The 13,579-nt window shown below is 39.8% G+C and overlaps 1 protein-coding gene across 3 annotated transcripts; it reads left to right on the top strand.

Annotated features, from left to right (window-relative positions):
- Positions 1 to 5,740: 5,740 nt before the first annotated feature.
- Positions 5,741 to 13,579, top strand: LOC148835304 (uncharacterized). 3 transcript variants are annotated; one of them, XM_088917740.1, is made up of 6 exons: positions 5,741 to 5,792; positions 7,121 to 7,232; positions 10,099 to 10,276; positions 11,294 to 11,391; positions 12,319 to 12,404; positions 13,088 to 13,579. In XM_088917740.1, exons 3-6 carry the CDS (start codon positions 10,128 to 10,130, stop codon positions 13,409 to 13,411), a joined length of 657 nt encoding a protein of 218 aa, XP_088773866.1. In that variant the 5' UTR covers positions 5,741 to 5,792; positions 7,121 to 7,232; positions 10,099 to 10,127; the 3' UTR covers positions 13,412 to 13,579. The 3 variants fall into 3 exon arrangements, with proteins under 3 accessions (XP_088773866.1, XP_088773868.1, XP_088773869.1); XM_088917742.1 differs by lacking the exon at positions 5,741 to 5,792 and having other exon boundaries at positions 7,074 to 7,232; XM_088917743.1 differs by lacking the exons at positions 5,741 to 5,792; positions 7,121 to 7,232 and having other exon boundaries at positions 9,947 to 10,276.

The raw sequence follows: 13,579 nt of genomic DNA, 5'->3' as shown, positions 1-13,579 counted from the left end.
CCATTTTTGGATTTCAGTTTACTGTAACGCATATTTTATGGTTATTCTCTCACTGTTCTTTAGGAATTATTATATTTCTAAGTGTAATCTCAGATTTTATACCTGCACTGAAAATAATACAGTACATGCACACACATTCCTGTTCTGTCTGCGAATGAATGGCTTTGCTGCAGAGAGACTCCTCCCTATGGTTGTAAGGCCTTGTGTTTGGTGAAAATCGCTTCCCCCATTAGCCCAGTTGGTGCTTTCCATTTTCTATATTGGGTACTGTGGCATGTCCCACTTTTTATTCATGGAGGGGGAGGAGGTTAAAGGCTGCTTCTTGTAATGCCTGGTCAGTCAGACATTATAAAGATATTGCCTGGGGTCACAAGGCCCCCACTCTGACGTCAAGAGATAAGAGAAACGTATTGCCCCCCCAAAAACAGCAGTACTGTTTACTTTCTAGCAAGTAAGGGTAAATATTTTTTTCAAACGTAAAATACTTTACGAAACAGGTATTTGCAAAAAAAAGAAAAAGAAACTAAATTTATGTCAATACAGACAGCAGATGTGTGTTGCAGATACTGAAACAAGATCTGTAAATTTAATAACATGGGTAAATCTAGAATTTTCCGTTTTATTTAGTTGAGATGAGTTATCAAATATTTTTTTTTCTTGGGAACAGCACCACCTACTGGTCTGCAGACACTGCTTACAGCACCAACCTGATTTTCTGTAAGGTTTTCTCATATCACGTTATTGCTGAAGTGGAACTGATTCATTTGTTTTTGACCACTAAAAGGTCAGGAAAGACCTCATGTATTGTATTTGCATTCTCTTCTATGCTAAGGAATCTGGTCCTTCTTCCCTGTCATAAGGGCAGGAGCTCCTAAGAGGAGTTTACAGTCTACAGGGGACAAATATACATTTTGTATCGTCCAGAAGATGAGTGTACTGTGATTCCAGTAAATATTTGCGCCCCTGGTGTTCGCAGCTACTGTATATTTTACCAATTGAACATTGTTTTTCTCCTCAACTAAAGAAAAGAAAAATTAGCAAGAGGCAGTGTTGTGTGACAGGGATGTGTGCTGGTTTTTGTACCCACTAGGAAAGCAGTTTGTTAAGCAGAAGTTAATGAAGCAGGCGGATGGACTGTAGAGGGGGGTCTGTCTGAGAACTGCTTAGTGTAAGTATTGGACAATTAGGGGGTGATAGATAGGTGGAGTTACGGCCAGTGTGTGAGGGGTAGGAGAGCGCTGAGGGGTGAAAGAATTGTACTCTCCAGCTCCCAAACAGTGCGAGTACGGTCTGAGTGAGCTGCCGAAGGAAATTTGTCAGATACCAGAATACCCACTTGGACTGGAATAGCGTTGTCCTGCCCATGTGTTTCATTTCATTGTAATCGGAGCCTAATACACAGAACAAAGCCTTGTGGTTTCACCCCCTGTTTAAAGGTAAGTGGATGACTGAGCGGCTGTAAATGAACTAACTGCCTAGTGATGCCAGCCTGAGAAAGATGGGTTTGCCAGTTGCAGTGTGTCTTTCAGTCACTGTCTCTGTGCATCTCAAAGAAAGAACATCATGAAATAAAAAAAATAAATAAACGCCTTTTGTTATTTACGGTACCTAAGGGCGTAGCCTGTCTTTCTGAGCCTCATGCCTGTTTTGTCAGGTCCTTGGTCCCAAAACGGGAAAATGTGTTACAGTACATTTGCAGTTTTGCTCTTGTTGTAGAAGTTACTATACTTTTTTTTTCTTTTTGATGTAGCTATGTACAGTAGGTGTGTTGATTCTGGTAGGGTGTACCTGAGTCATGCAGTTCATCACTATGCTTTGTTCAGGATCTGTCTGTGATCAGAAACCAGACAAGACAACCTTATTACAGAAACAATGTTGTAAATTTGCCTAACTGCCTGATCCATATAATAAGGTGACGGTCTTGTCCTGTGCTAGAATCCCTCACTAACCAGACATTATTAGATATGCAGTTGCTCTGAATTGCACTGAATTGTAGTGATTGATAACCTCATTTGACTGACTGTGATTCGTCAGCCTTGTGCTTGCTCTGTTGTGAAGGTTGCTTTTTTTTTTACAGACAAGTTTTTCAGAGATGATCATGGATAGTTGTGATTTTGTGTAGTTGTATTTTGTTGATTTCTAAGAATGACGACAAAAGGAATAAGGAAAACTGGATATATTGTATTATTTCAATGAAGGATTTTAAAACCATTTCATTTGGTATGGACCATCCAGGTGTCTGTCGTTTGAAAGCTATCTGATAAATATCAAACAATTACCAGAAAGAACCACAAAGTTTTGCAAATAATGATTGACACTTTATCATGACATATTACTCTGTCATAGCTTTGAGGAGAACTTTTCTTATAAATACTCGCAGGAGAAGTGCAAGTCAATCCATTATAAGTGTTGTACTACTTCAGTAATTTATCCAAAATAAACAATGTTACAGGTAATGTCTAGATATGGATAACTGTTTTTTTTCCCATGTTTTATAGCAGTGCTTCCCAATATCTTATAACATGTCATAAGATATTTTTTGTTTTTTTTTGTTTCTTGCACTGTATTATGACAGAGTAACATTTCTGTTGGGTGGCTATCTAGCCTGTATAGTTAAAGGGAACCCCACCTTCTGCACAAATGTTTACAGTCAGCCTAATTGGCTTTCATTTCAATAAACATTCAGGATGGGAGTGCTATCTCTGTATCTTACAGCAGCTGGACTGCCTGTGTCAAAGATACTGTAGGTGGACAATAGGATGGCCAGCTGTGATGTTCTTTACCTTTATCGTTGGGCAGCTCACATTGTGGGTGTCCTTCTCACAAAACCAAGGCCTGAGAAAAATGGAAACCAGGAATTCTCCATGACCACGAACATAGATGTTGCAAATGGCTGTTTCATTGTGGAGGGACTCTCACTGTAGAGACACAAATCAATGGTTACCTGGCCCCATTTAGGTGACCAGTTTTTAAGTGTTTAAGTTTAATGTGAATTTCCAGAAGTTAAGTATTCAAATCTCTACAACGATCACTAATGATTTTATTTGCTGTATGTACCCTATCCTGGTTACTTGCTGTTGTAATAGTCCTCAAGGCCTGTCAATATCATCTGTTTTGTGGAAAGACTGTTAACACGCCTAGATCATTTAAAATCCGGTGTGGCCAGCCTTTGAAAGTGGTGTACTATTTTCTTCTGAATATCCACTTCTCTCTGATTGATTTTGCATTGCTGTCTTCACCGTGAATTTCTTGGTGAAGCCTAAGTTAATTCAAAAAATTTTGATTTTGCTCACAGATTTTGTAGGGGCATAAATGCTTTGTTGATCTTTAAAGCTTTCTTTATGTTTGCAGAAGAACTCCACTTCCCAGAAAGCACTGAGATTCCACAAAAACATGTGACAATTATAGTATTTTGAGCCACCTATCAGGTGGCTGATATGTCGACCACACTCTTAGGAAGTACCTGAAAGAAGGCACTGGTTTCCCTTTTCAGAAGGTAAAATGTGGAAATTGTTAGCTAGGGTTAAAAAAGTATGTATGTTTTCTGTACAGGAACTGAGACCATGAAAAACAATGATAGTGTATACAAAGGTTTATTTATATCCTTCACTGGAATTTTTAATTCGTTCTGTTCCTTAAATAATACACAGCAATAATTATACAGTACTAACAGACAGTGCAGTACGATATTTTGGGGAGACAGGAATTAATTTGTGTTTTTCAAATAAATGGATATCTATGCTGGCAGGCTTTTCAAAGATGTCAATTTCAAATCATATTCTCAATAGTCTGCAACAGCACCTGTGCATAATACAGGGTAATGTAATAGTTTTGATCTAGGTAAACCGGAATAAGGGCTCAAGCACTGGCCTACAGCTGTGCTGTGAAGTAATTTGCATTGCAGGCACCGAAGCTGAGATGGAAACTGCTGTGCAGAGGAAAACACGGTGGAAAATACAGCATTGCAGCTGTACACTGAGGCACAACACTCAGGTCAAACCTTCGGCCCTTAATCCATGTGTGTGGGTGTAAATTGAAACTGACTCTGTTTGTCCTCATTTTGATAAATCTGGGTTTACATGTGCTGCTTTTTTGCAGTTGTGGAAATGTGTGTTGTTCGAACAGGGTGTGGTCCGTCTTTTCTTTGTTTTCGGGGATCTCAGTCTTGGCCTTTTTCTCAAATCTGCTCTGTGGCTTCATTAATACTTAATGTTTTGCTGGCAGACATCTTCCTCTGCATTCGATTCTATTGTTTTGGTTTTCAGTCCTAGATCCTGATTTTCCTAACTTAATCTGAGCTGCAGTGCCCAGTCAGGCTGTTTGCCGAACCTATCCAAACTGATTATAGAGCCACAGAAAATCCATTTCTCTCTGAAGTTGAATTGGGCCTGGAATTTTATAGAACCCTCTTATTATTCCATAAATGGTCTTTCTAATATACATATTTTACATCAATGCCATTTATTAAAAGTCAGTAGGACACTTGTCCCTGATTTTTAAATATATTGCCCACTTGCAGAAATGTCACTGTTTTCATTCTTTTTCATCACATTAGATAAAACCAGGTTAGAGCAAAGTCTGAACAAAAAAATAGATGATAAAACAAAATTTATAGTAGAGATGAAAAAGACTACCTTGTTTTTTATAATGAAGTCCACATACGGGAAATATGAACTGAACTATAAGATAGCATAAGGTAGCCTTAAGCTGAATTGCTCATCAAGTCTGATTTCTTGCAAATTCTTTGTACTCTGTTTCCTTTCTGTCCTGTTATAAATGAAATATATTTAACTTTTGGAAAGAATGAAGTTCAGGCTTACATCCTTCAACAATCCAGAAGTGTGGAGTGAGTTTCCCCTCTCGAGAGCTGCCTAGTTGCCCCTCTAAGGCATTGTTCCCTCATTTGCCAGAGATTCTGTGCCACGCTGCAGCACGGAGATTTCTTTTCAGGGCAAACCGCCTGTGGCTAAACTGTTATGACAGGCATTTCTGACCTCCCAGAAAATGAGGAGAAGTTAAGGACAGCGGAAGAATGGGGACACCCTGCAGGAGACTCTCAGAGGCAGCCTTCGACATCCAGAGAGATGCAGCCACAACTCCCTGGAGGTAAAGGTGGGAGTTTATAGACTCACTGTTGTTGCCATGCTGCACTGAGACTCCACCAAAACTCCGAACTAAGAGCAGAACTAATGTTGAATGAAAACATCAGAGCCTTTTTAATGTGTGGTAGACGGGAGATCCCTTTGAGATCATACCTGTACTGTACTTTTGTATGCTATAAGGCATGATTCCTAAATAATTTGCATTTGTACTATTTCTGCAAAAGCCTTTTTGTGTAGGGGATGAGCTTAACATTTTTTTGCTATGAGAATGATTTTTGATTTATCTGTTTTTTTTTCCATTTGCTCCTGTACACCCCTGCTGTGAAGAAGCGTAGTTCATGAATATTGACTTTCTTATATGTCAGAGTGACGTTAGGAGCGAACACATTCAAGCATTCTTGTACATGCAGGTGGTTTTACAGTCCCTAATTTAAGTTAAGAAAAGAGCACGTTCTGATATTGAATGCAAAGTTTTGATTGCAAATTGTACATCTAATGTTTTTAAGGGTCACGGTGAAAGAAACTCATTGCAGCCCATGACCTCAGACCTTTCTCAGGATGACTGATTTCCTTTGGTGTTCAGAGTCTGCTGGAGTTTCTAGCACCATTTGAAATCGGTTATTTTGAAAGGTGTTATGTCACTTAAGTAATCTTGCAGCCAACTTAGAGAGTGCCTTCAGATAGCCTCAGGTAAGTAGAGAAAAGCTGTCAGTAACTTTGAAAATCCTACAAAACAGGTGTCGGCAGCCTACTGCACGCATTCCATTATTGGCATGCAAAGAGACTTTTAACAGCTCGTGCAATAGAAGTCTTATAAACCACAATGAAGTTTAGTTAAGAAATTCTAAAAACTATGCTCCTCTGTTCTGTTACTCTCTATAACATGCTACCCAGTTGGCACAGAAAAAAAAACCCAATTCACTTGGTTTATATACTGATTTATTTTGATCTTGGCCAGTCAGTTCTTTTCACAGGAAAGCTCGCAATCCTTGCTGCTCATAAAATGTTTCACACTTACGTGTAAAGTCAAATATTTTGGACAAAATGATGGGTGCCGAGAAAGCCAAGATAGCGTTTTGAGAGAGAGGAATGTGGCATGCATAACTTAAAGACCGTGCTGTCATTGTCTGTCACACATTAAGAATCCAGTGTCATTTTCAGATAAAACATGACAAACACTTCAAGGATGAGGCAGAAAAAGATTAGTCTATCTAACCATAGCAAAGTACAGAAAACAAAGCAGTGTCTTTACTACTTTCTGTGTGAGTAAAAATCAAGCCACAGAACCAAATTACAAAATCACACAATGTGTTGAGAAATATGGGAACCCATTGACAAATGGGGAATATATACAATAAAAGAAGCTTTTCTTAGTTGTCTTGATGCACAGGCAGTTTCAAATTCTACTTCAAGAGATGGACAGTGTGTGCAAGGACATTCCACTTCACAGCAAGGTTTGTTGGCTAAGCCATGTGATAGTTGCGGCTTGCTTTGTAGGTCTTTCCTGAAAAAAAGGACAAAACTACCTGAAATACGAAATTAAAAGCATGTTGTAAATCTAGTGTTTCTATCTGACATCACTATGCAAATGAATGAACTCAACCTCGGTCTAAAGGGTGCAGATCAAACTGTTATGAGTCTTTGGTAATGTCATTTTTTGCAAAACCTTTTTCCTTGTGAGATTGACACCCCAACTTTCCACTATTTCCAACAATAGTGCAGAGTTTCAAAACATTGCACAATCCATGATGCTGAGTTTGGAGTGTACACGCAGGATTTCCAACGTTTTGGCTGTAGTGCTCAGACTAATGGAACTCAAAGTTCCAGGATCTGCAAAACACACTTGAGGCTACTGAAAGCAATCACTGTGTCTCTATCATGACCTGTTAGAAATCTCAGCCAGTGAAATTTGTCTGTTTGAAGAAAATGACATTGTCCTTGCTCTCAGTATTTGGATCAACATACCTCTGTGCACAGGTATTTTCACAGATGAAGTCAGTTCTTTGTCTTTCTCCTAGCCGGTTAACAACTGAACAGTCAGAGACTTGCATGCTGCTTTAAATGTCAAGCTACGAGCCTGAGACTTTAGAACTCAGCAAGGAAAAGCAAGAGCAAGGATCACTGTAAAGGGTAAGACTTACATTATTAATCAAAATGTGAGTATGGCTAAAAAAGTATCAATGGCACACAAATCTGTGAAAACAAATGCATGAGCTAACTCTTGGCACACCCACTGATAGCTGATGTGTGATGAGTGTTCTGGGTGTAAGTATGAGCGAGTGAGATGATGCTGCTGTCACATCCCCATTACCTGTAAAGAGCTTTGACTGTCCACTATATAAGTGTAAGGAATTGTTCTTAATTAATTACTGCTGAAAAACGCTCTATTCAGGCATGTCAACGAAAGACCAACCGTACTGCTCCGGTGATCAGGCAGACACATGGTGCAGCTGGTCGCAAGGTCCTCCTGCAGGCTAGACCTCGGGCAGAATTCTGTCTTTACGTATGGGCTCACTCTCGAACTCAGTGCTTACCGAAGTTTAGACAACAAGTGTAGCAGGCACGTGGTTCTATTGTCAGTCAGCCAAGGTGGCTCAGTGGAGAGAGGAGCACAGTTAGAGGTGATGCACTGCTTTTTAACTCTAGAAAAATATGGTTGGTGATTGGTCAAGAAGTTACCTGGTGGAGTGGGTTCCCATATCCTACAGGTTCCTGATTGGTTAGTCATCTTGTTGGATGACTGACCACGGACTGAGACTTTTAGGACTATGTCCAGATGTGCCTATGTCAATCTGCCAGACATCCATCTTATAGGAATATTGAGACTAGATATGGACTGTCTTGGGAAAGATCCCTATCCAAAAGATAAGCCCATCTCCCTCACGTGCTCACAAGCAAAGTGTGGCTCAGACCACAAAGAGAGGCCTCTCTCACTACATTCCTGTGACAGGCAACAGGCTGTTTGGTCCAGACACACAGAAATTGTTAGAAATACTTCATATCACTTAATTCTAAGTGTAATAACAGGCCTTGTCCCTACACTATTTTGAAACTTATATTTGGGTACAAAAGTAGCTAATTAAGTCATTTTCGTATTTCAGCATGATTACACATGGCATGTGTAAGTAGGATTTTTTTATAATAAAATCAGGCCACCCAAGTAGAGAGCAAGTTTATTTTACCTTTCGCTTCATAAACCTGAGAAATGTAAATATCATTCTAAAACCTCACAGCAAGTCAATGCAATGTTCCTACCTTTTTAAGTGTTTTGAACTCCGCCTGCTACGCAGAGTTAATGATTATAGACTCTCCCCAAGTCAGTTTGGGATTAAAGGGATGAGTTTTGAGCCCACACTCAGCATGTCAATCATTAAACATGCAATTGGACCATCCCATTCCTCTCCCTGTCTACAAAGACATATCCTCCCTTGGACAGCAGTGTTCACTGCTCAGCGGAGGATTCCTGTCTTTTTTAGCCCAGCAACCCTTTCTCGTAAATTCCTCAGCCTGCCACCACCAGAGCCATACCAGGGCCAAGCCGCAGGGGGATCCACACTCCATGTGGAAAATGGCACAGGAACATACAGTAGTACCTAGGTGAAAATCTCCCTCTAATTTATTGAAGCCTTTGTGGGAAAACCAAGGGTTAAGTGCTGACAAGTCAAGCTTGTCTGGAATCTGAAGTGGGAGGAAAGTGATTTCAAATAGTCTTAAAAGCTTTACTGATGAGAAGGGTTCCATGTTTCTGGCTTCTCATCTGCATTACTTACAAAGGATTATTGCCAGGTAGGATTAAAATAAATGCTCACTTTGGTAACACAATAGAGTTTGAAAATGTTACTAAAACATTTGATATAACATGCAATATATTAAAAGAGCAATAATACAGCGTTAATAGCCTGGTCACAATAGTTACAAACTGTCAAGAAATTCATAGCAACTTTATCAAAAATCATTTGTTGTCTTCAAGCTTAAAGGCTTCGTTAATGGATATTTGAATGGTAGTCGATTGTTACGCATTTATGAAGTGTCATTAGCAGTACAATGCCTAAAAGAGCTTCATCGTTTCAGCTTCAAAAGATGTAATAATGTAAAGTGTAGTGAAATGGTCATTTCAATTTGAATAAAGATGTTAATTTTTGGGATTCATTTGAACACTCCCTCGAAACGGTAAATGCCACTCCGTTTTCATTTAGTGTTATTGTTACACACACTGTTTAGCTCATGTCTTAGAACAGATGCAGATTTTAATTTAGCACTGCCATTAAGAAAACAGTAGTGCTGCTCCAACAGTTGCAACAGTAACAGCCCATTAGAAACAACTGAAGCACTGCCTCACACCATAGTGTGGTCTGTTTATGAGGTTTTGCTTCATTTGTGTGGCTTGTGTCATTTACACCAGTCTATTATTAGATGAATGGCAAAAGCAACACTAATAACATTTTCAGAGACTTTCCCAGCACAGTTTAATCTTCATAGTAGTCTAAGAAGCTTTAATTTCAAGCATTGTGTTAGTCCTGTATATACAGTTTATAAAAGTGTAGAAAAAGTTTCTTAGGCTATTTTTTTGCTGCTTTTAGATTTATGTTGTATATTTTGGACTTCTGAACATCTTTTGGATTATGCTGGGTTCTTTAGCACTAACACAGGTTCAAATTTAGTGATGTTCAGAAAATGTAACAGAAAACCAAGTCCAACATTTTCTAATCTTATGGTTTAGTTGTTAAGAAATTCCCTGGGGGCCACTTTTATTTGTGTTTTAAATTCATGCATTATAGCCCAGAGTAGTTCTGGAGAGCAGCCAAAACATTTGTGCAATGTAATTACTATTTTAGTGGCAGAATTTCACAAATCATAATAATAAGTTGCTAGATGTTCAATCCATCAATTTAGCAGTTTTCTGGTTTCAGCCACAAGGTGCACAGTGCAGTTCATATGATTTAGGGGTGCACTTGTTGACAGAAGTACTGTACATGCCCTGTGTTATTTCTGCCAGATTGTTTTAAAGTTTAGCTGCTGTGAGCCATGGAGAGCCAGCCTCAGGGAGTCTCAGCCAGACTCTGGCTCCAAGACAGTGAAATCTGTGGGAGTGAACGAGAAGTACAGAGCCAGAGGTCTGACAGCCTGCCAGCTGAGCCTGCTGTGGAGCAAGGCTTTGAAAGATGCTTATACAGGTAAAACAGAGCTTGCTTTAAAAGGCATCCTGTGGGATCCTGTGTCATTGAGGAATATTATGAGCTACTAAGCCTTTTGTTCATGTGTGTTGTACTCAGGATGTGTTATTAAAATGTCTCAAAATGAGTTATCCTGGCTTAAGTAGAAGCTGAAGCTTTCTACTAGCATATTTTGGCTATATTGACTTAGATCATTATGTTGGTTATCTATGTACACAGTTGTGCTCCTTATGCACACATGCATAAAGATGTTGATATCTCCCTTGTTTGTTCAATGTATCTTGGTTATTACACATATTATTAGATCGGTTGCTTCACTATAGAGCAAAGAAGTCCAGTCCATGTGTTGGAAGGCTGGTGTGTCTCTGGGTTTTTACTCCAACACTTCCCAAGCTAAACCCACTAGTCACTGGCTTATCTGAACAACTTTATCAGAGTCTTCCAGCTCCTCAGGTGTTTCTTCTTCACATTGACCTAAAAAGCCTACAGAGATGCAGGCCCTCCTGGACCACAACTGGACACCCTCGGTATAAGGCTAATAACATTTTCCAAGTCACTCCTGGCTAGACAGCTCATATCTGGTTACCGGGAACTATGGTGAAAGTGAATGACTTCTGAAGATATGAAAAAATAACAGCAGCAATGCAATAAAGGCTCAGTTCATCAGTTCATTTCGGCTAATCTTCTGGTCTAGGCAGAATCAAAGGTGGACAGCCCCTAGAGGGCACGTACTGTAGGTTACGATTTTTCAAATATTTTTTTTGTTTCACAAAAAAGCTACAAAACAGAATCAGGGATGATTTACACAAGATTGGCAATTCATTTTTTTAGATCACTGATTTGACCAGTCAATCAAATTATACATTATTTTCCAAATGCAGTCAGATTGTGTATTACAGCCTACATCCTACACGAACGGGTGTATTTTTCAGACAAGAGAGCCTAGTGTTGCGCGGTTGCTCACAGTCCAGACGTTTTGTTTAACTGTCTGTCGCTCTTTCTGATTCCTCTCTGCAGGCTGTTTGGACGAGCAACGGCTGAATACTTTCTGAGGCCCTCCCCTCTGGAGATGGTGCCCAGCCCCAGGGTTCTTAGAGTTCTGAAGCAGATGGGAGGTAGTGTGTTTTTTTAAAACTCTGCTCCTAGGGACCCACACACCTGCCATCCTTTATTCCAGCCAAGCTTTCTACTTAATCGAATCCTTAATTAACAAGCTTGGTTAGAACTTTGCAAGTGGTTTTGTACTCAAAGGTTGGTGATCTTCAGTTAAAAGCCAAACTCCAACATGTTTTCAAATTGAAAACAAGTAATGGCTTCAGATCAGTCTTGTGTGAGGTCATTTAAGGGTTCAGTTGTGTAAATAAGAACTCAGGTGGAACAGAACCCAGTGCATGTCAGGGATGAATATCTCTGATCTGTCTTTCTGGTTCGTTTACCTGTCTGATACTGGTCAAGTTGTTTTTGAGCAGTTGTGTATTTTCTTATTATTATTGTGCAACAACCCCATATTTCTTGAGACTGACACTAGAAGTACACTGTTTAAATAGTGTATGCAGAGTTACAAGAGGACTTTATGCTACTGAATAGTATCCATCACCAGTTAAACATTAACGAGCATGAAGAGAAATGAAAGTATTTAAGCTGCTCACTTATTTGTCATAGCAACTGGTCACTGGGGCAACAGCTCGGGCTACTTGGTTCTTTCTACAGTTGACTTCACAAGAAAACGAGAGACGCTGTCCTTTTTCCATTCAATTTGTGGCGTTTGTCAATATTAAACTAAATATTGATTCTTCTTGATTGATTTGGGATTGACCTGTAAAGCACAATACAATTAAACGGATTTTGAGATTTGAGAAGGGAAGATGTTCAGAGTAATTAAAAAGTTTCAAATGAAAAAAATAAGCTTAATTATTGTAGCCCTGAAATTCTTATTCTTAAATTAAATTTGGCACTTTGAGAGGCAATCTGTGTGCATTGAAACAGCAATTGCCTTTCCTGCAGTATACTGTAGTCATGAGCAACACAATGTTCTTTTTCAGATCAGGTGAGTGGAGAAGCACTGTGGAGAGCTCTCAGAGAGCAGTCTAATCTGCAGTTGATGAAAATGGAGCCTCTGTCTTTTCAGGTAACTAAAAAACTAATGAAAAGTACATCTTTATTTTTACCCTTGTACTAAGGGCATTGAGCTGGGGTCTTATCTGATCCAACACGGTTAAGATAAACAGGAAACAGGCTGGGTGATGCATTGTTTCACTGTTAGGCTCACTGTTCATCATACAGTTTATGAGCTTAAATTTACACCTTTTATTTACAAAGCTCTTTCTAATAATTTCATAACTCCCCTAACCTATGTAGTCCAGTCAAAGAACAATAAACCATATGGGAGCAAATTTAAAAAAAAACGTATTAAGTATGCAATCAGTGGATCGTTTTCCAGCTGTTTCAAAATGGTAGGCAAGAAGAAGCACTTCAGGTGTCAGGAAATCTATTGAAAAGCATTTAAAGCAGTACTGTAAATCAAGCATCAAGCCTATGAAAGATAACTAGAAGTAATAATTGCAGATCTTGTGATTTATTACTTGTTGCTTTGTGTCAGGATTTACAACAGTTAGCTATTGGATGTCTTCTTGTCACTTGTGGCAAACCCCAGGGGAAAATGGGCTGATAAATGAAACCAGGGATCACAAGTCTACATTTGTGAGCCGGTGAACTTGACAAGAGATGATAGTGCTTATGCTATTAGTGAACTTGACAAGAGATGATAGTGCTTCTGCTATGAGTGGTGCTGGAGTTTGCTGTTCTGTACAGACACCCTCGGCCGAGAGTCTGAGTGGCAACCACGCCTTGAGGAGGCGCCTGCAGAAGTCGCGTCTGGTCAGCCTGATGTTCCGCTCCTGCCAGCTCAGCCAGGACCGCACCAGCCTCCTCCTTTCCAGCAACCCCCTCCCTGACCTCAGTGACCCCTATGGCAAGGAGGGGCCCCGCAGATACCTCTGGGAGGAGGTTTCTCCACCAGAGCAAGAGCGAGAGGTACAGAGCACGCCAAGAACCGGGTTTGTCCAGGCAAGTGAAACGTACAACCCCAGAAAAATGCCCCTTGGCTCTGTTTGGAGGCGCATCAGCCCCTCATAGAGAAAATCAACAAATGGTCTCTGCAGTACTGCTTCGTCCAATGTGAATAACTGAATGGATTATTTTCTTTTTTAAACCTCATTTTGTACCTTAAATTCGTGTTTCACTGCAAACTCACTCTGAGAAATAGTCAATGGAGATCAAGAGAGATAGTCTGAGAAACAGACA

This window comes from Atractosteus spatula, chromosome 5 (assembly GCF_055471065.1).
Source record: "Atractosteus spatula isolate fAtrSpa1 chromosome 5, fAtrSpa1.hap1, whole genome shotgun sequence".
NCBI classification, from domain to species: domain Eukaryota; kingdom Metazoa; phylum Chordata; class Actinopteri; order Semionotiformes; family Lepisosteidae; genus Atractosteus; species Atractosteus spatula.
This window is presented reverse-complemented; position numbering and strand designations above follow the sequence as displayed.

Excerpts from the sequence above, each read along its gene's own strand:
- LOC148835304 (XM_088917740.1), top strand. The coding sequence starts at position 10,128 with ATGGAGAGCCAGCCTCAGGGAGTCTCAGCCAGACTCTGGCTCCAAGAC. Across the intron at positions 11,392-12,318 it reads AGTTCTGAAGCAGATGGGAG|ATCAGGTGAGTGGAGAAGCA; the intron begins GTAGTGTGTTTT and ends GTTCTTTTTCAG. Across the intron at positions 12,405-13,087 it reads TGGAGCCTCTGTCTTTTCAG|ACACCCTCGGCCGAGAGTCT; the intron begins GTAACTAAAAAA and ends TGTTCTGTACAG.